The sequence below is a fragment of the Alligator mississippiensis genome, chromosome 1 (genome assembly GCF_030867095.1).
Source record: "Alligator mississippiensis isolate rAllMis1 chromosome 1, rAllMis1, whole genome shotgun sequence".
NCBI classification, from domain to species: domain Eukaryota; kingdom Metazoa; phylum Chordata; order Crocodylia; family Alligatoridae; genus Alligator; species Alligator mississippiensis.
The window spans coordinates 182,216,062-182,241,901 of NC_081824.1; the positions used below are offsets into that span (position 1 = coordinate 182,216,062).

Consider the following 25,840-nt stretch of genomic DNA (forward strand, 5'->3'; position numbering starts at 1 on the left):
GCAGGCTGGTGCAGCCGGCAAGTGATATTAGTTTTGCTTTGAACAGTTTGAGATGCAGTTTCACAGAAAACCCTGCACCTATCTCCTTGAAACTTGGCAGGCTTCATGTCCTCCGAGGAAGCTACCATCCCTGCAATTTTCATCCAAATCAAGCAAGAAATAACAAAGTTATAGGTATTTTCATGATTACCCATTATAGCCTATGGGAAACTAAATGGAACAGTGCTTTGAAACAAAACACTGTCCCTTCGAAACAGAAGTTGGAATGAAATGGTACTGTTTAATCAAGACCTGGGCAAGAGTTCTCCACATTTAGAATAGGACCCTATGCCCACAACCTGAAAAATCACGGACTTGCAGTATATAACCATTAATAAAAGGAAACCTGGAACTATGTCTTCTTCTGTGTCACCTAGGTTTACACTGCAAGTTAACTAACACCCTAGTTCTAACAGAGTTAAGATCTTTTCTCTCTCTACTTTCTTCCACTGCTGGCTCTGGGAAGTGTGGTTTGGGGGGAATTTAAAATTCCCTTCAGCTTAGTATTTGGAAAATGTACACAAAAGGATACTAATGACACCTGCCTGTAAAGAAACAATGCCAGTCTTGATGCACTTCAAACAGTTTATTTTATACATACAAACTGAAAAATACTTTTTAGTTTTAACAGCGCTCCCATCAAATCTTATTGGTATCACACTACTGCCATTAGTACAACAAAACAAGAGGCAAAGGATTATTTACAAGCATGTTGTATAGTACTGAAAATGCAAGATTAGTTTCTAAAGTGCAAAGTTGGCTATACAGTAATATACAGATATGGGTATCTACTTCCTTGCTTAGACTACGACCAGGTGGTAGTGTCACAGCAGACAAGCCAAGTATTTATACAGATGCATCAATTACTAAATCCTGCCTTCAGAGGCACTGACAAAGCTCATATTGAAGCCAGGCATCTGTATTCAAGGGCCAGATTTAGTCCTTTAGTTCTAGAGTTACATGCTAAATAATGGCAAGTTAACTATTTCATGTAAACCCAGAAACAAAGAATGAGACACTCCTCATAAGTGTATTAAATGCCTTTAAAATAGTTTTCCTATAAGGAGCTTGGTATTGTTTTGCTTTTAATAAGCCATTAAAGATTTCCAGTGTATATATTTCTTTTAAAAAAAGGACAAACGCACAAAGGGCTCAATGTTCAGCTAAGTACTCTACCTAGTTGTCTGCTCTGTGACATAATTTTGCCCCATTATAAAGTACGAGCACAAGTAGCAGTTAGACAACTAATATTTACATCATTTTTGAGGGCACTGTTTGAGTGCAAAATTAACAGCCACAGAACAGATGTCGTAAAAAAGGCCCTCATTGTAAGAGAGCAGATACTTACTAATGTTGATTTTATTGTTAAAAAGTCATCTTATGAACCTGACTTTTAAAAAAAGTGCTAAAGGAAACCTTTGTTATTTTATATATATTTGCAGGATAGATGAAGCCCTCAACCAGGTTTTCTAAAAAATGCTTGAATACAGAGAACAGTTAATGCAAAAAAATGAAATAAAAACTAAAAAAGGAGTGTCTGTATTTAAATACTTTAATAAAAATCTTGCTCTCTGTGAGAAATCAACAGTTGTCTGTCCAATAGCATCTTATTCTTACACTTTGCAGGTTAAAACGTTTTAATTCTTTCTCCTAGGAAAAATCTACCACAAAGCTTTAAAATGCAAATAAATCAATGGTGTCTTGAAAAGCAAAAGTTCAGATGATTAAGGGAATAAACGAGTTTAATGTTTAACTTGTTATGGTTACTAAAACAAGTACGGGTTAAGAGCAGCGCAATATTACAACTAACCTCATAAAATACCATCGCCTAATGTTCAGATTGCATATAAATCTCAATCAAGTCTCTTGATTTCAGAAAGTCGGAGATAACAGTGCCAGCATAGTGTAAACTGCAAGTTTACAGAATAAGCTTTTGTATGAAAATGTTTGGGAAATCAAAGTTTGCACCAAAGACCCTCCCTACATATTTGGGTAGCTGATGAAACATAAATGAAGAAACATACATTTCAGTATACTCATGGTCAAAAATACCAATGCAATACACATTAATCTGTGTGCGCACAAGATACATTTAGGCAACTCTGTGCTATACTCTACAGCAGATATACAAGGGGTGAAAATCTGTTTAATCTAAATTAAAGATTTCTGCCTGTAGAAAAACACCAAATACAGTCCAAGTGACAACAGAAAAGAATCACTGAGTACATACTGAAAGTTTAAGATTGAGCATGAAGCTAATTACAACTCGTCCATTAAAAAGAAAGGCAGGCAACTATAGAAATATTAAGCTTTATTTATGGCAGTGATCCATTTTTGTCCTGCTTCTAATATTCCCTCCCTGCTTCCAGCTAAATTGGCTCCTGTAAGTTCCACAGGACTGAATATTTATTGTCAGCAAAACAACTCTTGACTAAGGGTTGAATACATCTTGACTCCCCTTCTTTAATACTTTGTGGGGGTTGGCAGGGGGTGTCCACATTTTGGGAAACAAACCTTTCTCCAGATTCTCTGTAACGCCACAGCTAAGCCTCTCATAAGATGTAAAAACAGAAACTCTTTTGTTCTTACGTTATAGTCTCTGGGGGAGAAACAGCACAAAGTATATAGAACAGATAGGAGAAGGGTAAACCGAGTACTGGATTTTGTGTTTGCTTTCAGCATAATGCTTACTTCTACCAGGATCATTCTTTTCTTTCACAGAAGTCAGTTGCCTAGTTTGGTCCAGCTCCTGTGAAGACTCTGCTTTTCCATTTCATGATCATCCTTTTACTGGATAGCCTTCTGTTTGTTCCATGGGAATGTAGCCGTTATGGGAGGTCCTGACTTCTCAGGTAGCTAGATCCAGTCCCACTGAGAATTATGAATAAAGAGCCATTCAACAGGACTCCTTTGAAAGGAAAGCCAGTGCAGACAGCAGAGCATGGGGACATGCTTTTACAGTAACCTGTAATGCTGAGGACACATAAGATGCTGTGTTTTATGTAATCTGGAGCTCTCAAAGCATAACTTTCAATCCTAGGTGTGATGACTTACAATGATCAAGAGCCTGAAGGACACAAGCACCTGGCTCACCAGGGCTGACACTATGTGCCAGCTGATCACTTGCAGATGGAAGTAATATTTTTGTTGCCGTAGTTATTCTGGTCCCCCAAGTACTATCAAATGCCCACAAGACCAAAGCTACACACACTAACTTCTCCGAGAGCACATGCCTTCAACAGTGGGAAAATTAGAGAAGTGAGAAGTCCTTCAAATCATTTCCCTCTTTCAGACAGCAGCACTTCATTCTTACTGAGGGCTGGATTTCAGCAACTGTTCTTCATCCAGGGGCTGATTACAAGTAGGCCTTGAGAAAGCTGGGAGGGAGATGCTGCAGTTTACATCTGATGTTAGTGAGATCTAAAAAAAGAATGCTCTCTGCATACTACTAAAATGTCTATGCTGTCTTACTTACTCTCCCTACGGCATCATACCAATATGTCCCATACAGAAATGGAGCAATTACAGTCTATTTAATTATGCTTATGAACTAAATGTATTCATCTGAGGTTCTGAGAGGCCACGACTTTACAAAATATTTTAACCTCTAAAAATTCTACAAACGTGATACCATAATACATTTTAAAGAGCTTTTCTACTTGCTTGCTGCTTCGCTTTCACATACTATAAGCAAACTAGCAACCTGACACTAAAGCACATAAAATGAAAGAACAGGATAGAAAAAAACATACCACTGAAGAAGCACCTTCTTAAGAACTCAGGCATATGGAAACCCAATTTAAGTTGGAAAAAATACTACTGTCTAGTTGCATCAAATGCAGTATGAACTGTTCTGGTTATGGGGAACTTCTAAAGAAGTTCTGAGACAGTGATTTTACTACAGAAGTTTCCATGTTTATAAAAGCACAAAAAAAAAAAAAAAAAAAAAAAAAAAAAAAAAAAATCGAGAAATTATTTTTCTCATTCATCGGTAACAACAGAATAGCAACACCACAGAATGTTAAGCCTTTGTGGTAAACATGACTAAATCAGTACTATTTCCTGTCAAACAAAAGATATGAATCAAAGTTTATGCTAAATGAATTATCACTGTGGAGAGGAACCACATCCTGACTTTTACCCCCCCACAATTCTTTCCTTCTATGCTATTCTACATATAGAAGCCAAACCCTAGTACTATTGGTTATAGATAAAAATCTCTGTAGAAGCAAAGACGACAATTGAGTCCATTTTTTGAGGTACCAACTAAAACAAAAATAAAGCAGATATAAATAATTTTCTTCTACCAATCCAGTCACACTGTCAATCAAGACAGATGGCTATTAAATATAAATTCAGTAAATTAATCTTTAGGATTAAAAAAAAAAAAAAGACAACACAAAATATGGGATCTTAAACAAAAGCCCCAGAAGTCACCAAATACAGCTTGTGGCAGGAATTCCAAGTACTTATGGCATTTAAGAGATCTGACATCCACTGTCTTTTTGAGGCTTTATATCTGGTTCTTTCAGAGGTTTTACTTCTTCCTCTGGTTTTGGCTTAGCCTGTAGACAAAAAGAAAGTTTGGAAAAAATAAATGTAAGTCGTGAATGCAAACTCCTAAGTTCCACACAACATATATATGTTGAAGCTGTGCAAACTATAAGCCACCAAGTTCTTCTTTTCTGCACCCTCAGGGCTGTTTTTAAAAAATGAAGGAGAGAGAAAGAAAATTGCCAAGTTTTCTCATCACAGCAGCTTGAAATGTACAGTGTTTAAATCCAACTAGCTTATTGCACCTGCTCAAGAACTGAAATTACACTGCCTTAAAGTACCAGTGGCATTCAAGCAAACTAATCCTCAAACTCTATCCAAGGAAATATCAAACAGGAAGATTACACGGCTAAAAGAAAACAATGTCATTTTTCAGCTCTGGGCCAACCAGAGTTGTCCAGCTAAGAAAGAATGACATGGATCCAATGCCACTGCCCTAGGACCAAATAACTGGGTGCCCATCATGAACTGGCAGTACTTCGCACCAACTTGCACACAGGTGTAACAAAGCTTAGATGAGGCCTCAAATAAAGAGAACTCTCAAAAGAACAAAATAATGAAGACTGGCCAAAAGACAAGTGGCATATATTGTATACACGGTATACTCCTGTTCTAGGATGCTCTTCAGTACTGTCAAACTACTAAAAGACAGGTGGATCAATAGTCTCATCCACTTCTTTTTAATAGACTTTTCTATAGCATTAACCCCAAGTATGTCAGTGCCTGCTGAAATGTCACTGGCTACAGCTTAACATCCTAGGAAGGCTGAAAACAGGATTCAACTTGCCTAATCTTAAACAGTTGAACTGGTGACCTGCATCCAGAAGGCTGGTGGTCTTACTACTAAGCAGGGAAGACCTAAGGACCTAGTGCCAAATATGCACCACACATGGGATGTAGTTGACAAGAGGGAGAGAAGAAAGGTAAAATGTTCTTACACTCTCATCCTTTGGCCTCTTAGTCAGATCAAATGCAGCAAGTGACTCTGGGGTCCAGTGTGCATCCAAAGGAGGAAATTCAAAAGGAACAGGTTCTACCAAGCCGTAGTTTGCTTTCAGCTCGAGTTGGGGAGCTTCCGGTGGCACTTTTTGGAAGTAACTAAGACAGAATTTAGCGTTTTATAAACACAGTAAATAAAGATTTGAAGAGAGATTATTTCAGATTATCAGTTTACCCCCAGAAGTAAAGGAGAACACTTTCCCTACTTACAAAGGCATCCTACTATTATCACTGTACTAGACCCATATGATTTAAAGAACTGAACAACGAACAATATTCAGTTTAGCTGGTTTCCCAGAGGAGTCACAAGACCAGAGGCAAATTCCCATTTGTACTCTCACCCATTTGCTACTGTGGCCCCTATCACTTTAAGAGGGTTTTCCCCCCTTTGTTTTAGTGGGAAGAGACAAATGCTACTTCTGTTTAAAGGCAATTAAAATAAAAATGAAAATCAGAGCTACTAATGCCTCTGACAAAAGGTGATGTCAGTACATACTATAGTGACAAAAGCACAGATAGATCAGAGGACTGGTTCCTTACCCAATGCTCAGCAAACCGCTATAACATCATCATGGCATGAACGTTCATGGAACAGATGTTGGCCATGTGACAAATTACTTTTTTAAAGAGATATGAGCTAGTGTTAATTTTTGTACGTGCTATTGTTAAAAACCATGATTACTATAACAGAAGGAGAGTAGGAAAAATTATTTTCATGTGCATCAGACAGCATTTGATGTTTAGTCAATTTCCCTGTTGCATGTGCCTTTTATACAATAAGGGGGGGGGGGGGGAAATAGCAATTCTAGACTCAAAAACACAGCAAAAGCTCTGTTATCTGGCATCCCCTGGGAATTTAGCTGTGTAACGACACACATTTACACTAGTGTATTGGACACTAGATGGAGAGCAGAGAGACGTACAACTGCTGCTTATAGCAGAAGTTAACAGGGGGTGGATAATAGTCTGTTAGCCTATAGAAAACAGCTATCACAAGCTAGCTGTGGACACATGCAACAGAGTAAGTGCTGTATTTGCCTTTAATCCTCATACACACAGATACACAGGTGTCCCACTGTAAATGCTAATAACACAGCATGTTTTGTGTCTCCAAGCTCCTATTTTATGCCTGGCAGGTTTCACAGAATTCATATCAAGGTTTAGGGAAGTGGGGTAGAGCACATCCTCCGCAGGACCACTGCTTCAGTGCAGGAGGGCAGGAAGAGGGTAGTCAGGGGCAGAAAGTGGAATTTGGACTTCATCCTTTCCAGCATATCAGTTAAGGTGGTTTAACTTAAGAACAAGGAGGGAGGAGTAATCTGCTATAGCAGAGACTCATTTGGTTCTAGGGAAGGAACTGTGAACACTCTGAGCCACATGCTACTCCTTACTGGATTGTAGAGTTGCATTAGAAAAATATATGCTGTAGTCCTAAAATAACAACAAAGGAGGGGTCTAAAGATCATGCAAAGCAATGCGCCAAAAAGAGTATATACTTACATGAATCCATTCTCTCGCTGACATTTTTCTAGGGTGTTCTTAACCAAAGTTCCTAGTTTCCTAAAGAATAGATGTCCTGAAGGTTTGGCAGTAGTCCCAGGCCCTTTGGTTTCCCCATATTCTTTGCATAATGCTTCAGCCTTGGTAAAGACTGCAGAAGAAAGCAATGAAAGTTATCAGTTAAAGCTGGTCACTACTGTTCTGCCCTGCTTAAATATGAGAGGGAGAGTATCCTAGCTAGGATTCTATCCCAACATACTAAAATAACCATTTGTAGAAGCAAGTTAAACTGGTTCCAGGATGACTACTCCAACCTAGAAAGTTGGACAAAATCTGGTTACAGGCAGCAAAAAAAGGTAGCTATAAGACCTGGAAGGACAGAGAAGTATATTATACTACCACAAAGGCAAATACAAGAAGAACAGTAGTATGTTATATGGAACCACAGAATTAAAAGAAGTTCAGAGTAAGATTACAACTACTGCTCTGCTTATGGTGTGTGGATATGAGGGTGCACTGATATGTGCTCCCCACACACTGGCTCTCATAGCCCCTAGGAGTATCTGATCTGGCTTACAGCTTCCATTCCCTGAATACCTGAACTAGCAGGAGCTCTTCTCCCCAATGAATTCAGTGCTGTACTTGTCCATCTGCCTCAGAAACCCAGGCTTATATCCCCTGGGCTCCTCCCCTTCTGATCAGGTGTTCTCTTGACCAGCCACAGGTGCATCTCCTCAGCCTTCAGAGCAGCCTACTGCTGCTTCTCTGGCTAAGATGCAGTAGTTCTCTCGTTGCTTACCCAGGGCTTTGCCCTATTGTCCTATTAGTAGGCAGCTAGCCACGCAATAGGCACTTGCAGCCTACGGGTCTTGATGGCTAGAAAATGATAGTTAGAGGTTTGATTTTGGGAACTGGCTTATAGGTAAAATAGATATGCATTAGAATAATGGTCCAGGGCAACATAAGGGTTAATCGATTTCTAAAAAGCCTGTCTGTGACAAAGTTTCTTCAAGGTGGGCTGTGTTTGATGCAGACAAGCAGCAAACAGACACACAGGCTGGGAAATTAAAGGAATGCATCTCACTGTTCCATAACGTGAGACAAGGTGGCACCAAGTTACAATGCCAAACTGCAGCACCCTTGAGATTTCTGGTTTGGAGAACAGACCAAATTAAAAGACGACGACTGGTAAAGCCCAAATTAGGATGTGCTCATGTGATGAGTCTGTGAAACAAAGAAATAAGTTGACAGCACAGAATATGAACAGTATGACGACCACAGAGAGACCAATCAGCAAGGTCCAAAAGAAGAGGCATTATCACAGAGGGAAAAAGATACAAAGGGAGGGATTTCAGAGTAGCAAAGGGTCCCTGAGAGAGAAACCCAAGGCAACCATGGATAGAGGGTATACCACCAGCCTGTCTCACCCACACAAACTGTGGGGGAGGAGGGGGACCTTGGCCTCCGACCTCCAGGATCATGCTGACATCTGACATTCAAGACAGAACCTCAGCCTGAAGCTTGGGTACTGGCCAGATGTACCTTAACTCTGTGGAGCTCTATGACTAGAAAAATATATAGAATTGTTTGGATTATTCTTATCTGCTATCACTGTGCATCAATAAAATTTATCTATTATCGAAAGGAGAGGTCATGGCCAGTCTGAGGGTTTGGGTCAGCCCGGAACAAGGTATCTGGGTCATAAATCTAGTGCCAACGAGTCTGGCTACCTATTTCCCTGCAGCTAGCCCAGATTCAGCTGCCTTCCCTCACATGGAGACATACCTGCTTCTGCCAGTGGGCCTCAGCTATTGCAATTTCTCCCCTTAAAGTAACAGGAGCCTCTAGCTCCCTGTTACAGATCGAGCCAATTTGTTTTTCATTTTTTAACTTCTCTGTCTGCTGTGACCCTGCAATAAATGTATCCATCCTTCTTTTTAGGGACAGGCTATAGTCCTCTCTTAGGGAGATATTAAGTTGATAACAAGAGAAAAATGTCTATTTCAGTAAGCACTTCTTTATATTATAGAAGTTTACAGACCACAAACATTGAGGACTAAGGATTTTTGAAAGCTCTTATACAGACCATGCCTATTCTGATGTAATCAGTGTGCGTTTATTTAGCTCTAACACTTAAATAAATGGATAGCCTTGTAAACTGCTCTGAATTACAAAAACCATAGGGCCTTCAGGTAGAACGAGAGATGTTCCAGGAGGGTTTTAAGAACCATACTTACATTTTTCTGATTCCTGCAGAGATCTGATGGCTTCTCCACATTTATCACTGGCCAGCAGCGTTTGACCATGATAGCAATATGCCTGATGGGAAAGAATATTTGTATTGGCATCAGTAGGCATCTTCCTGTCGTCCAACTATTTTTTCTGGGGTTTTTTTTTTTCTTTTTAGACGTGGGTCATTGCATCCACTTTTTGGGTTGTCATCACTTGCACAGAGTCAGCCAGCAGGATGTGGTGCAAGGAATTAATATACACAGCAGCACTTGTACTGAAGAAAAAGAGCATGTCTCTTCAGCAGGGAAGGTGGGAATAAACTCAGCTCAGTTTTTGTGATTAAAGTCACGTATGAAAAACGCTGAGGAGATTTTAAATCTATGATCAACCTTCAATTAAAATGGTTTCTCTGAATGGTTATGGCAAAGTTTAAGCAACTTTTCAGCATATTCCCATTAGTCTCCCTTACCCTCATGTCTGAATAGAGTTCTTTTTGGGGCATAACGTTTGTAAAGAAATACAATATTTAAATTATATCCTAAACCCAATGTGAACAGAAAAGTTTTCATGAGTCAACATACATTTCTTGTTGGTCTGAGAAATTAAACTGCTGCTTCTGGTTTTTGTCAGAGTTTATATTCTAGTTTTTCTAAAATATGGTACAAAACTAACTTGATCCTAACTTTCTCCTTGTTGAGCCTATAGCTAAATGTTTCTTGTCTTACTAGCAACCAGGTGAGATTAGTACTCTTTGTTTTTATTGCATGAACTAAACCAATGATGGAATAAAGTACAGTGCTGTCATGTTTAGTTAGAGCTACAGGCCCTTCCATCCTCAAAGTGAGCTGCCATCAGCAGTTAAAAAATGAAAAAAGGTTCTAATCTTTTTTAAATGCACCTGCTGCTAAAAGACACAGGGGTTGTCTGTGGGACCCAATATCATTAGCGGCTATCTCATCAGGACTTCAACTCTTAATTGCATCTAAAAACAGACTGAGATTCAGTGCACAGAATGAAAGACTAGTGTTATGCTCAGACTGCCTTGGCTCATTTATAGAAGCAAGGAATCTTCCCAAATTCTAGAGAGTAGGGGTCCCATCTTGCTCTAAAACAGTAAACATTTTACACAGGCTATAGGAATTCCAATTATCCTCTCACACTGAGGTGACAATGAAAAAGCAATGCTTGAATCCCTTTTCCTGTCTAACTTTTAAATACTGAAACATTCATAGACTGGACACAAACAAAGTACTCACATAGGCCAGATAGAAACAGGTCTTCAACTGTAAGTACTTCCTCCATTTACCCGTGTATGTTGCATCCAAGCTAGATAATGTCTGATCTAGAATTATAGAAATCTCCAAATCATAAAAAACCCTTTAAACACAGTGGTGATCTTCGAGCAATCAACAGTATGCAAAATATAGTTAAGGTGCAGCAATTATTCCTGTAGTTCCTACAGGAAACCACATTAACAGACATAACACTGTCTTGAACACCTACATTTCTGATTAATTAATGCAGCTGTGCACCTCTTCCCTCTCCACTGGAGGTGTCAAATATACAGTCCATGGACTGAATCCAGACTGCAGAGCCTCACTATGTGGAAGATGTGGGTGCTTGGCTTGCCAGGAAGTTAGGGCCCTTTGACCCTGCTGCCCACTGCTGTTGGTGGCAAACTTGGCTCACCACTACAGCTCCCAAATCCCTCCAGATTTCTTGCCACCTTCAGACCTGCTGCAGTGGCCACAGTGCCTCCCCCCATACCCAAGGCTGGATCTGGCCAATGAGGAATCCCTCAGTCCAGAACTATTCCAGGGCCCTAGATAAGTTTGACACCCCTTCTCTATACACGCTGATGTCTATGAGACAAAGGAATAATTTTGCTCAACAGTCTAAAGGTTTATTTGGTTGCTGGCGTACCCAAAGAACCTTGCCTGCAAATGTTAATTTTACATTTTGTTCTGAGTCTTAATGTCAAGAAACATTTTATAAGCTCTACTTACATTACAACACTAATATCTCACACAGTTAACCAATATTCTTGTCTAACTCAGAAGGTCCTCAAACCAGTTTACCAAATCTAAGCAACATATATATAATCCCCAGCCTGCCTTAAAACTTATAGTACAACTAATTGCTAGGGCTGTGCAAAATTTCGCTGGCTATTTCGATTCAACACTGTTTCAACTAATTTCGAGCTCGAAACAGAGAAATCACATTAAAACGAAGGCCTTTGAAACAGCCTTGAAACAAAATGAGGCTAGTCAAAATGATTTGAAAGTTAGGAAACATTTCAAAGCAGCCAGGTGGTGGGAGACAGGGAAGAACCAGGGCTGTGCCCCCAGTGGCTCCGCAGCCCCATGTAGCTTAGTCAGGAGTGCAGCCCTGGCTCTCCCCACCTCCCGTGGCCAGGCTGCGGGAAGCCAGTCACAGCCTGGGCCCAGGCTCAATTCCCCTCCCCAGTGCTACGATCGGGCTGGGGAAAGGAACTCAGCCCAGCTACGAGTTCCTTTCTCCAGCCCGATCCGTAGCGCTGGGGAGGGGAACCGATCAATCGGGCTCAGTTCCCTTCCCCAGCTCCCCTGTCCCAGGCGGCAACACCCAGCTTCCCTCCCTCATCTGGCAGGCAGATCGGGGAGCCACAGCCCTGAGAGGACTGGCACAGCCCCTGCAGCCCTCCCAGGGTTGCGGGCTCCCAGTCTCTCATCTGGTAGGCAGATTATTTCAAGCTTCCCCATTATAGCGAATGGGCAAAACGTCAAAACAGCGTCACTGTTTCAACGAAGCGAAACAGAACAGCAATTTGGAATCTAAATGAAATTTGAAACAAAACACTGTTCCATCGAAACCTCGAAACTCAAGTCAAAACGGACCGGTGCCATTTTGCACAGCCCTACTAATCACCCCTCTTGCCAAGGATGGCTGAAGAAGTCTTCATGTCACCTTTCACTGACTTTAAGAAGTCAATGTTGAACAATTGGAGACATTTCCTTGACTTTCACCCCATTTTGTCCACTACTTAACACCCAGGGAATAGACCCTCCCACATGGCTAGGAGGCCTCTTATTATTAGACATGTCCACTATAAATGTTAAATTGTGAATTAGACACCTGAACCATCAGTTGGGGCTTGACTGTTTAACACACTTTTTTTTTTTTTTTTTTTTTTTTTTTTTTTTTTACTTTCTATTGTTAAATGGAAGCACAGGTGCACTGCTAATGCGGTCTTTCTATACAGCATACAAGCTACTAAGTCACTAAGGACATAAAATTATAATTATCTTACCAGCTTTTTGGTAAAAATTGGATGTTTCATAGGCAAGAGCAGCTATTAGACCAGGATTGTGTTTCAATTCAATAGCTCGGGCAATTGTCACTAAAAAAAAAAAATAAATAAAATTTAATTGTAGAAAGTCTTATCAAGCATAATTAGGGGTTTATCAGCTAAAACTTCCAATTCAGTTAATTTGAATACTATAAACAAGAGTACTACTGGGCTCCAACAAGTGACAAATTATGATAAAATTAAGACATAATGCGTAGCTGTAAATCAGCACTCAATAATGTTGGCGGCATATTTTTCCACTTACTTTAAAGTATTTGGATTATAATAATCTGCCTGGCAATTGACTCCCCAGCCCAGCCCCTGGCTTGTTTACTTTTCATTCCATCCAGGAAGAGCACACACCAACTGCTGAAACTTCCTTAGCCTGACGAAGGGTTTCTGAATCCGAAAGCTTGCTTAATAAATATTCTCCAACTATTTGGGTTGGTCTAATAAAAGATATCAAATTCACCCAAGGAACCTTGTCTGCCTATGTCCTTAGACCAACACGGCTACAACCTAAACCCCTGGATCTCTAGCATACTTTCTTGTTTTCAAACTATGTTAAACAATTACTGGAGAAGATAAATTTCCTTAAGAACTTTTTCAAAACTGATAAATATTTGGAATGATTTTCTGGCACCTTAAGATAGTGAAGATTTCAGTTCTGGCTACAAATACCTTGGCTCCCCAAAGAACTTCAGAAGAATGTTGGCTGTCACTATCCAGGAGACATCAGGAACCCCTGGAGTAGTGATTCTCAGCCAAGATGCTGGGACACCTTGGGCTGCCATGAGATCTTTTGAAGGATGCTGCAGGATGTGTGAGGAGATAAGCCAATAAGGGCAAGCTCATGCTCCAGATATGACAAAGTAAGCAGATAAAGGCAAGGTCAGGTTCTTGCTGCCCGACTGTTTTCCCACCTCCAATTCCTGGCCCCTCTGCAAGGAGGTAAGCACTGTAATAAATTAGTTTTTGAAATGGAGAGGTGCCTCAAATCTAAAAAGGTTGAGAACTACTGCACTACAGAACTGCACACACAAATATTCCGCTTATAAACATGCACATTTTGCAATACCTTCCTGGGCTTCAGCTTGGCACTGAATGATGTAGGAGTCTATAAGTCGAGCTTCTAGATCTCTTCCCTTCTCTACAGGGGTGATCAGTTTGGGAATATGACTTTCCTACATAGCAGAAAATCATTTTTAGGGTTAGTTCAAATAAAGCACTTCAGTATTAAGTTTGAAGTGAGGTTTTTTTCAGACTGTAAGTTAGTAAGCTCCACTTACGCGCATATCAGAAAAAAGCATAATTCACAACTGCACAAAATAAAACACAGCAAATGTTCGGCCTACTGTTCACATTATAACAAACATCAATTCTCTGTATATTGGTTAAATCAATTAACCCCTTGAGCTCAGGGCACAAGTAACTGTAACCAGGGAATGAACAGCAACTGCAGGTATGGACACACGTACATTTGGAGCCATTTTAAAAGATCAGCAGCTGCCTCATTCTAATCATTAGTGTGGACAAGCTGGGAACGATACAACCATAGCAAAATCGTTCCAACTTTTAACACTGGTCCAACTGTTAAAAGTTCCAACTTTTAATACATTAAGATGGAGAGATTTTGCTTTATTTGTATCATTCCTGGCTTGTCCATGCACAGTTAGAACATTAAGGGCTGCTGTCCTTTTGAACATGCCCCTCCAAAGTATGCATGTCTATATCCTGGCATGGGTTATTCTATACTCAGTGAGCATTACACTTTACATTACATTAAGATGGAATAAATGTAGAACCTTCTTTCAATCCTAAAATTATGAGCTTGAATGGGATATACGGTACTAAGTGGGTACAATGTCTGAGGGAATCATAGTGATGAAGAGTGTTACAAAGACACTTACGAACACAGGGACTATTGCCATTGGCTTTTTCCCCCACCCTTACAATTAAGAAGAATCCAACCACAAAAATGACTGCTCAAGTAAGTTATTTTCTGTGGTATTCAAAAGAATCCAATATCATTATTTACTGCATGCAGTCTATTTCTGCATAACAAAAAGCAAAGCCTTAAAAAAAATATTACCTGTCACATGGTGACATTACACACAGCAAGATGTAAACAACACCTCTGTCCAGAGACATTTTGCAGAACAGAATTAAAAGATATGTTCTCTACCTTTAGGTGTTTAAAAATCCCAGCTGCTATCTTCAGGCTCCTGTGAACATCTTTTGCTTCATCTTCATTTATACTGAAAGATTAAAAAATAATTATTAAATACAATTCACCTGACTAATATTTGTTTTGTACCGATGAACTCATAACCTTACAAAAACTTCTCAACCACCTTACATTGTTCAGTTAGATCAGATGTAAAAGCCGAAGAAGTTCGGATTCCATCTTATACTAGTTTTATTTGCTCATTATTCTTAGTGTTAGTGCCTTACCTCTACTAAGGCTATTCTGCTATAGTACTGTGTACCTTCCAGCATGAAAATATAGTTTAGATTTCACCAATTAATCCAGCTGTGACTGAAGGTCAAGTTGTCTATCCAAGTACAACACAGAGGAATTCGTGCACACACCGTAGAGGCTGAGAGCCAGAAGAGTACACTCTTGATACTAAGCATGTGAACAAAGGCTGCCTTAATTGATGTTCTCAATTAACACTTGTGGTGGCACGATATGCAGTAGAGCAGGGCTGTTAAACATACAAGCCACAGAGCTGTGTCACCCGCCTGCAGTGACCCACGAGAACCTGCAAATTTAGGAGTGGGGTGCATTGCCAGAATCTGGGGTATGCACAACTGTTGGGAATACAGTTCACGACAGGGACAAGCAACAGCTGTGTTAACTCCTATTGCTCCCTGATGCTGTTCACCTTGCTACCACTGCTCAACCTACCACCAGAGTGGGTTTGGATCTAGCTTGGGAAGAGCATCAGGCTCTGGATCTGGCCTGGGGGCCGTACCAGTCTGACAACCCTGAATTAAAGCAACCAGAACTCAAAAGTGGATGAAGTTTTTTGTCGACATGGCATGACTACTGACAAAACCAGAAAACACTTACTCTTCTTTTCCTGCCAGTCTCGATGAGTATTTTGTGTACCACAGAGCCACATTGAATCCCATGGAAGCCAACTCAAATACTGCATCCTGCTGGGCACTGAAGGAAAAACAAAACACAAGCAATTTCATGATTTCAAATCTGTTCATACATGTTTGGTCATGTGTAGTTAGGTAATGTAACAATCACTGCATTCATCATTGGAGTTCCTAACTTTTCTGTGCCTTGAACTGTCTCAAGAAGATTTAATCATTTACTTATTCCCTCCAAAAGCTCATGTGAACAAATCCCACATTAAAAGATGTGCCCTTCAGGCGAGTCTTTCTGAAAGCTTAGCCAAGTTTTTATTTTAAACAGAAAAACAAAAAGTAGGAATTAAGTTACAGATATGACATATTTCACCATCTATTTTAAATGGCATTTAATGGAAAGCCTATGTCTGAAATAGCTAGTTAAAACTAAGAAAGTGACAGGTTTGCCCATGTTAATTTAGCAGATACACCGCACCAAAATGCTTTCTACTGCAACCTGTTACATAATTATGACAAAATGGCATATGTATACAGAAAAGTTTTCAAAGAAGTTAAAATCTTATCCTTTTCCTGGAATGGTCCTGCCATCATAAATTCTTCAGCTTTCTTTAGGGACTATCAACATGTTTCCCTCCCCCCCTCCCTCCCCCCCCACTATGTATTTCCATAGTTTTCTATTACAGTCTGGTTTTCTATTTATAGTTTCCAAGAGTGTGCTACAGAACAGAGGGAAAATCATTAACTTTTACCAGAAGACCTTGATTTAGATGACAAAACGTGCAAAAGAAGAGTGAGGGGTTTGCCCCAGGAGGTATAAGAGCAACCACCTTGATATTTTTCTGATTTAATAGTTTAACCATTTTAAAAATCTGAAATAGCCAATTCTTATTGCATATGTATTCTGCATAGTTACTTCCTGCACTATTTAAAATCTGTCTCCAACTTTAAATAGAAGAAAACTGTCAATATACTTGGAACTAATTATATCATTTTAAAACAAATGAATCCCTTGGAAATATTGAGTGGTCACAGCACTGTGTTATATTTGTCTACTCTACTATGCATTTTTAAAGCGACGTATTTATACTATAAAACGACTATATATATTGTAACTGTGAAAGCACACGTACCTTGGGACTTGCCCTTGTAATGTGTCTGTCCACTTAAAATTCTGAATATATCGTAACTTGCTCTCTTGAGAAGAATTATCCACCGAAATGATAAAACCTGTTAAAATAAAAACATGCCACAGGCAATTTAAAAATGAGAAAACAGAACCAATAGGATACGAAGGGAATGGGGAATGATGAAGAGATACAGACAGGTGGAATAGAAAAAGATGGTCTCATTTGCATTCTTCATAAAAACCCAGGGCTATCAAACAATTAAAAAATGTAATAATGATTACTTGTGCGATTAAAAAGATAGTTGCAATTAATCATGATGTTAATTGCACACCTGATGACTGAAAATTAAGGGCAGAACAACTAAAAATTATGCACAATTATGCAGGTACTTTGTACGGTTGGGGGGTAGGTGTGAATTTGTGAAGTTGTTGGGGGCTGTGGATGTGCGTGCTGGGTTTGGAATCTGGGGAGAGGGGTTCCCCACAGGGGGGTCTGGAGCTTGGGGAGGAGAGACCCCTGCACGCCCTGGCAGGATGCCTAATTTGAGTGGGGTCTCTATGGAGCTGCCCTGAGCATGCCCTCCACCTGAGCACAGCCCCAGCAGCAGTGGGCTCACCCTGCTTTCATCCCAGGAGCAGTGGCCATGGGCAGCAGGTAGCTGTTCCGACCTGGCCTGAACTTCCTTGCTTACTTGCTCAACAGGTCTGGTGGGACACGGGCTCCAGGCAGCTGCAGCAGGAAGACAGCAAGGGGTGGGGGGTGCCCATATCCACCTACAAACCCCACACAACACCAATCCAGGGTGCCATGCAGCTGACCTGGCAGCACTGGGGTTCAGGGAAGGTAGCATTGGGCTGCGGCAGGGCTGCCTGGCACACACAGGCCCCATGGCTCAGGCTCGGGGTGGGTTGGGACCGACTAGGAGCTCTGGCATGAGCCACCTCTGGGCCCACAGTTCCCTGCACATCCCCCGTCTGGGTCCTCAGGGGAGCAGTGGCAACAGCAGACCTGCGGCCTTGCGGAGGGAGCTGCTGCCAGTGGGTGGGGGCAGGATTCTCACAGAGCCATCTCCCGTAGCCCCAGTCCAGCATCAACGGAGCCTGAGCCGCTGCTGCCAAGCCAGGCGGAGCCAGCACTCTCCTCCTCACACATCCTGGGCTGACACTGGGACCTAGTGGGTCCTGAAGCTCCGTGTGCATCCTAGCAGGAGCCCTGGTGGTATAGGGAGGAGAGTCAGTTCAGCTTGGGTTTTGTCAGCACTGGGCTAGGGCTGGGCATGCACAGGGCAGGGGCTGCAGGAGGCGGCTCAGTGGGAATCCTGTCTGTGGCTGCCTCCGCAGGGGCACAGGATCACTGTTGCCACCGCTCCCTGGGGGCCAGGACTGGGGATGTGCAGAGACCTGTAGGCGGCTTGTGCCAGAGCTCTCAGGCAGTCCCGACCTGCCCCTAGCCCAAACCGCATGACCCAAGGGTGCCATGCAGCCCTGCCATGGCCCAGCGTCACCTTACCTGAACCCCCGACATGGCCAGCCCAGGGACCTGAATGGGGGCTGTGTGGGGTGGGGCAGGGTGGTGTGCCCCCCTTCCCTCCGCCTTCCTGCTGTAGCCACCCAGAGCCTACACCTAGGCTGCCCTGCAGCCCCTCTGCACTGCTATGGCTGCTCCACTGAGGAGCCCAGAGGTAGTGATAATGGCAGTGGAGAGGAGCCGGGGGTGGGGGGGGGGTGGGGGGGTGTCCAAAACCACATGTGCACTTAATGCATTAAGAAAAGTGAACCTGTTAATTGATTCTTGTGTTAATTTTGCATATCAATAGTGATTGACAGCCCTATAAAAAAAACTTTTATTCATGAAGGAGAAGGCAAGATTTACAGAACCCCCCCCCATCCTAACAACAGAAGCTCCCTGTTCTGAATTACCAGCTTGACCCTGCAAACCCTGTGCACCATAGGGGAATTTTGCAAAAGATTTGTGCTGTGCCTAGTTCCAATTCACATCTGGTGATATTAGAAATTTTGGGAGCCCTATTGTAAGTGAGATGCTCATAGTTTAAGCATTTTTTTCATACAAAGCAACACAGAGAAGCTCAATATGGCACTTACAACAAGGGTTCCCAAAGTTGCCAACAGTGGTTTTCACAATCATGGCAAATATTTGAAAAACTTCCTTTGTGAAGAGAAGACTTTAGTGCTTGGGTATAGAAACCCTTTGAAGACATTCTTTCCCTTCCACCTTTTCTGCAGCAACTTGGCCAGTTACTTTACTACTTCTGTGGTGGTGTCTATAGCGGGGGGGGCAATTATTTTGGGCAGAGTACCTTTTACTGAGTTTTGGCAAGCCATCAAGGGCTGCATGACAGGCAGCCCAGGACAGATAAATATTAATTTTCTAAATTTTTAGGGGCCCCGCGGGCTGGATAGAGTGGCCTGGCGGGCCACATCCAGCCCCCAGGCCGCATTTTGCCCACCCCTGGCCTATAGTCTCCAGACTGCCACATGCCACAGATGATAATCTATAACAAGTACTCCTTCAGGCACATTACAAAATGAAATCACTGAATACTTCAGGGCTTTCCAAGCTGACAAAAATCAACAAATTGTCAAATCAAAGTTAATTTGGTCTGAACTTCAGAGCAGGCTAAGACACTGAAAGCTATTGGCATCCAAACAAACAAGTCATTACAGAGAAAGCACTCTGTATGGAAAAGGAAAATTGTTTTTTATATATAATTTCAAAACAGTGTTTCAAACCAGCATAGAAAATGGTGGCTTGGAAACAGACAAGGAAACAAAGGCTCACATAATATTTATAAAATTTATGTGGGATAAAAAGGTTTTGGTAACAGATTAGCATATTCCATATGACACCACTGCAAAAATTGTCCCCAGACTGATATTGCTTAGAAATGCACAGCTAACAGTTATTTTAAGTTAAAATCTACCTACTGCAAAGAGCTCAAGGATTGTACTTGACTGACTCTTCAGCAAAAGGGACACAGAGGGAAAATGCTAACTCAGAATAGGTTACTGAGATTTTTAAAAAACGTTTTGAGGTAACATAAATATCTATAACATATCACTGAATAGCTCAGATGCTGGTGATGAACACCATATAAGCACCTTGGTAAAGATGAGCACATTACTGCAACTAAATATAACAAACTATGGTCTCACATTAGACTAGATACATTTTATACTTTTGCTTTGGTAAATTCTCTAATTGATGCGAATCAACACTTTCTGGAAGTAATTCACTATAGTGTGGTATCAAAGTGATGAAAAATTAATGTCTCTCCCCATCAGAAAGTGGTTAAAAAGACAGAGACAAAGGACTATCCGTGTCCCTTACAGTGCCAAGATGCTGACTGAGAACCTGGAGAAGGCCAGGTGATCATTTAACAGATGGTTAGGATACAGCAACCTAAAAGATGCTGTATTTTTGGTGAACAAATAATGCCTCCACATAAGATTAAAATAACACAAATTTGTAGGAGTTTCATTAAATTCCAGATTACTAAGCAATGGTCTCCTGATATATTAGTAGCCTTTCAAGGTCTTACCCTGCAAGAGTGAGAAGTATAGGTCAGTGGCATTCTTCATCATTTCTGGATTACAACTCAAATCAGTAAACAGCTCCAAGAGTCGAATTCTAGATAATCTTAAGTCACTGTTAAAAAACAAAAAACACAAACAAACTTAAGAAATTCTACACAAAAGGATAGCCATAAAAAAATCATTAAAAAAACCCCACACATACCACTTTTCCCTTCACCTAAGAAAGCATAGGTATTAAATTGATAATGATAAAGTCCCTCCCAAAGGGAAGAATAACTTTTCAGGAAAGGACTAGTTGTAACAAGTCTTTCTTTTCTTAGGACTCAAGATTCATGTTGGCACAGGTATTTCTTGTTTAAAGCATATTGAGGCCCATTTGGGCCACAAGCCAAACAACAGCTATCCACTGCGAGAAGCAGAGATGCTGCGGATGCAGCTGGAAGCTGCATGGCCCTGAAACAGCTCCTCTACTTGTATCCCCTCTGTTCCCACTTCTCCCTGCTTCCACTTCCCCCTGATCTCAACACAACTTCCACCTGTCCAGCCCAACATGCAAGCAGAGTAGCTGTTTTGGGGCTGTGCAGCTTGCAGCTGTACCCATGCCACTGTCCCTTCTCCCTACTCTACCTCGCTGTCAACCCAGCTGCAGCCTGGATTCAGCTTCCAACCCATGGCAGGGCTAGGCATCTTCTAGCTGTGCCCACATTGCAGCCAGGAGGCAGCTGGGGAGGGGGGAAGCAGGGAAAAGCAGAAACAGTGCAGACACAGTTTACAGCTCTCTTCCAGCTGTTGGCCTTGACATGGGTACAAGGAAAGCCTGCCCTGCACCGATGTGCCACCAAAGCCAGCTGGCCCACACTGGACTAGAGCCAAGCTGTTTTGGCCCACAGCTGCTTAAAGGTTGCCAGCCACTGCTCTATGCAATGTACCATTTAAGAAAGAATTTCAAATCACTTAAAAAACAATGCTTTAAGCCTTGTAACACATGCAAAGCTGAGCCACATTACACTGAGCAAAGTAAGACAGATGCTCATTAACTTGTACAAGGCCACCCAGCAAGGGTAGGACAAAACTCTATAACAGTCTTGACTGTATAGCTCAGATGAGATTGTAATCATGTTTGGAAAGTTTATTTAAATACTTTCCCGAGCCACACGTTTGCAGCAGAACACTTGTGGCTCCTCAAAAAGCCCTTTGGTCCATCTAATTACAACATCACAGCATGCAGTATCAGACTTGCAAGACTAGGCAACATGCTCTCTAGAAGGAGATACTGACAGTGCTATCAGTATTTTACTTTCACCAACCTACAGATCAGTAATCTCTTCAAAACTTAAAAAAAGGTACCCATTACTTTTCAGGACATATCCTGAACTCTGAAAAGACTAGTTAGCATTAGACTAGAATATACTCACTTGCAAATCTTTGTTGCAGCTGGAGTAGTGGCTACACCATAGAAATTAAAGGAAACAGGAGCTGTAGCTTTTAAAGGGTTGCGATGAAACCAGTGGGTCATTTTTTTCCAATTGTTGTCTTCAATGCTATTAAGTACAGACCTAGAGACTGAAAGAAAAACATTACATTGATGTAACTGTGATACAGCTGACATGCTTTCCTTTCCCCTCGAATTATCCTAGACTGGCCATATTGCATACTAACTTTTAATGAAGGCCAACTTTGCAAAAGCTATATGTTTTTTTTTGTTTTCTAAAAGGAAAAACTGGAGATCTCAGACCAACCACAGACATTACATTACACCTACACTGGACTATGTGGTTCAAGAGCTTGGAAATAGATGGGGTAGAGTTTCTTCCCAAGAGGTTAACAGTGCATATTTCTCTCAAGTCAAACAGCAACTAAAAGTTGTTATTGCCAAATTATTGTTTGGAGGATTTAGCCCACTAGCCTGTGGGGAAAGATGTCCACATAAATAAATTAATACAAAATCAGGGCTTGCAGCAATAGAACAGCTATGGACTGAAGGGACCATAAGCAAATCCCTCTCTCTTGCAGACACAATAGCTGTATGTGATAGATGAAGAAAATGTGTATGGTCACAGTTGTGGGATGACTGTTTGACAGACAAACAAAAGACTTCATCCTCCAGGGCTGACAAGCAAACACTTTTTAGAGTTGGTGGAAGTCGCAAGGCTTAGTTTAAAATGACATCACACTCATTTATATTAAAATTAGATATATGTGAAAGACATTTTGGCCTCTGTTCGCCCGTTGGGAGCTTGGGGCTCCATTTCTCTTGTACTCAGATATTTTAAATCTGTTTCCCTGCAGTTTTGGACCCCAAGCCTGCATTCTTTGCACATCAATGAATCTGTGGAAGCTGGGAGTACTCTGGAAGCACACCAGTTGTAGATTCATGCCCTGCAATTTACAGGACATAGGCAACACGTAGGGGACGGTACGGGAGGGGGCACGTGCCCCCCCTGACAGCAAGCGTTCCAGCTGGTAAGGGGGCACAAAGAGTGCTCATGCCCCCCCTTGAATTTGGCTCTGTTGTGCCGCATGTGGAAGTGCCGGAGCACTCGGTGATCACAAGCAAGTGACTCAAAGGCGTATCTCCATCTCTTGAATTTATTTTACTGCGCTTAATCAATGGACCTATTATTTCCTCCACATTCATGTTACCACAATAGACTGAGCTACTATCGTATAACAGGGAGTGTTGTGTAAATCGCAGCAGCTCTAGGGCTCTGTCAGAGTGATGCCAGGATGGATTGTCAGCTACCATTTGCTTCAACCAGACACCTGCATTAGCAGTGGTGTAACAAACATGTTCTAAAGCTTTCCTGAATCTCTAAACTTATGACTGTAGGGCACTATTTGACAGCCTTACATATGGTTAGCTCACACTGAAGAAATGGCAGATTTGCACACGAAAGGTCCAAAGGAACATGCCCCTACTATTGGCTCAAGGGACTCAGCTTCTGTGGAAGGCTTCAGTTATCTACCTTCCATTTATAGACTCAGAATCAAGCAATCTTCCATTCAGCTTCACAAAAACTTTCCCTTCAGCAGAGGGCTGAATGCTCACAATATGTTCAACTTCAGTTAAGGCAGTCTGATATTTGATGAGTGCTTATATATCCTAGCAAAGCCTTTTGTCACCTGTATCTGGTAAAACAATAGTTTATCCAATACAACTAGCATCACACTTATGGATACCTTTCTGGATTGCTAGACTTAATTGCTATCTATGGTACCTTCTACGTGAACCTACCTTTGGAACCTGAAAGTCTACCTTCCTTCACTGAAATTTTAGCAGAAGGGATGTCTGAACCCATCCCACCCAACTTCTGAAGGTAGCTCAAAAGGCTTACATTAGTTTAAGGAGGCTCTTTATAGACTGAATATGTGAGAGACTTTTCCCACAAGACCTATTGTGACAGTAAGATAACCAGGGTTATCTCATTAGCTCTAGGACAGGGGTGGGCAATTATCTGGGTCCAAGGACCACTTAGGGAGTTTCGCTGAGCTGTCATGGGCCAGATCAGCAACCCCCATCTGCAGAAGCTCACCAAAACTCCTTAAGTGGCTCTACCCCATGCTCAGCTAGGCGGATGGGCTAGGGCTGCAAGCAAATTGTGAGCGGTATCTGGGAGCAGGGCAGGGGGGTGCCAGGATCGTGGAGCAGCAACAGAATGGGGCCAGGGCCTGTGGCAGAGCCACGAGCTGCCGCCCGCACATCCCTGAGGAAGCAGAGAGAAGAACCGATTGCCCATCATTCTAGACAATGAATGCAGCAGAGAGAAAAGGAAAAAGTTACTGTTGATAACAAATGCCTCACTGCATTTTTGTCCCAATTGGGTAAATACAGATAATCTCTACAGAACTTGCTCTGCTGTTCTGAGCCCCATTCTTAATGTGGCATCGCTTGGCAACCAAGGTGGACAAATAGCAATCACTGCCAGAATACGCCGTTAAAACATACTCTGTTTAAGCAGGTAGTGCAAGGAGCACATGCTTGTCTGAACTCAACTAAGCACAGCTTGCACTCCAACCAGCACCAACTTCCTCACTGTCCTCCACACAGCTGATTTTGAGAAGGGAAGGAGCTGCTTTGGGGCAGACCATGCTAGATATCCTGCCAGCACCACTTACAGCTCCTTTCTATTCACCTGACGCCCCTGCTCCTTTCCCTTTATTTGTTCTTCCTCCAGGTGTCCCCCATGCCCTGCCGTAACAGGGATCCTAGTTCTCTATGATTAAACAATAAATAATTCTCCGATTTAAAAAAATCCCAAACAAACTCCCAAATCCACTATGTTGGTAATTAAAACAAAACACTATCTCAATCCAAACAATGTATATCTATTGAGTCCTCTGTGAAACGGTATGGAATTTGAACTTTCATTTCTACCCAGAACGTTTACAATCTTTTCTCCAATACCAGATGAAGGTTGTTTGCACCCAAAAGATTGCAATTAGAGATTTTTGGAGTAAAAATCTTGTTGGTCTAATAAAAGATATCATCACTACTATGAATCCCGATTGCTCTTTCCTCTAGACCGATATGACTACCACCTGGATACCTGAAAAACAATATATAGTGGAGCTTTCTTCTAATCACGAAAAATGTGAATTTGGGATTTGTCTGTCTTTTAATCACAGAATTCTAGATTAAAAGGACAACCCAAAACAACCAGAGAAAACCAGGATCCCTGCTTATTAAGGGAGGCTCACAGGTTTCCTTGGTTGTCCTAAGCCCGTGGCCCCTTTGGCATATCCCACAGGCCTCCCAGCGAGCAGCCCGGCCTGGCACCCCGGCACAGCTGAGATCCGGTGTGGGGACGGAGGACCGGGGCGCTGCGCGGAGCCAGGGCGTCTCCTCCCACCCGCCCTGGGGCCCGGCCCGCCTCACCCGCACGGGGGGGCACAACGGTCAGACCCCCAACGCCGCAGCCTCAGCCTCGCGCTCCGAGTCACCGCCTCAAGTACGCGCAGCAGCAGCACCACTTCCGCCCTCACTTGGTACAGGAAGCGGAGCCACTTCTATTCTGCTTCAGCTCGCCCGCCGACGCTCCTCACTTCCGCCCTCCCACCGCGCGCCTGCGCAAGAAAGACTCCCCCCGCCTGGAGCGCCAAATGGCGGCGTTGCGCAGGCAGCGTGAGCAGAGCGCCGATGCCATCGTCGCAATGAAAACCGCGGCCAACCGAGCGCATCGATCGCGTCCGGCTGTGCAAAGAAGGACGGGGCGGGTCGCTGCGAGCTCCCTCCCACGCACCCGGCGGTGAGGCGAGGGGGCTGCTCCTCCCGGCCCCGAGGAGGGAGGCTTAGGGATGGAGGCAGCTGTTTTGAGTCGCGCAGCGACAGTAACAGCCTCAGGGCGGCCACGTGTCTGTCACCCGCCGCGGAGCGACGCCATGACACGTAGTGAGGCGGAAGT

The 25,840-nt window shown here is 42.4% G+C and overlaps 1 protein-coding gene across 3 annotated transcripts; it reads right to left on the minus strand.

Moving 5' to 3' along the window:
- Positions 1-610: 610 nt before the first annotated feature.
- Positions 611-25,807, minus strand: BROX (BRO1 domain and CAAX motif containing). 3 transcript variants are annotated; one of them, XM_014598029.3, is made up of 13 exons: positions 25,679-25,807; positions 21,854-22,001; positions 20,444-20,550; positions 16,888-16,984; positions 15,729-15,824; positions 14,838-14,910; positions 13,731-13,836; positions 12,614-12,703; positions 10,581-10,666; positions 9,330-9,411; positions 7,093-7,243; positions 5,532-5,691; positions 611-4,604 (listed from the first exon to the last, which is right to left on the minus strand). In XM_014598029.3, exons 2-13 carry the CDS (start codon positions 21,952-21,954, stop codon positions 4,518-4,520), a joined length of 1,236 nt encoding a protein of 411 aa, XP_014453515.1. In that variant the 5' UTR covers positions 21,955-22,001; positions 25,679-25,807; the 3' UTR covers positions 611-4,517. The 3 variants fall into 3 exon arrangements, with proteins under 3 accessions (XP_014453515.1, XP_019338686.1, XP_006262209.1); XM_019483141.2 differs by lacking the exon at positions 25,679-25,807 and adding an exon at positions 25,422-25,504; XM_006262147.4 differs by lacking the exon at positions 25,679-25,807 and adding an exon at positions 25,315-25,415.
- Between the last annotated feature and the right edge of the window lie 33 nt (positions 25,808-25,840).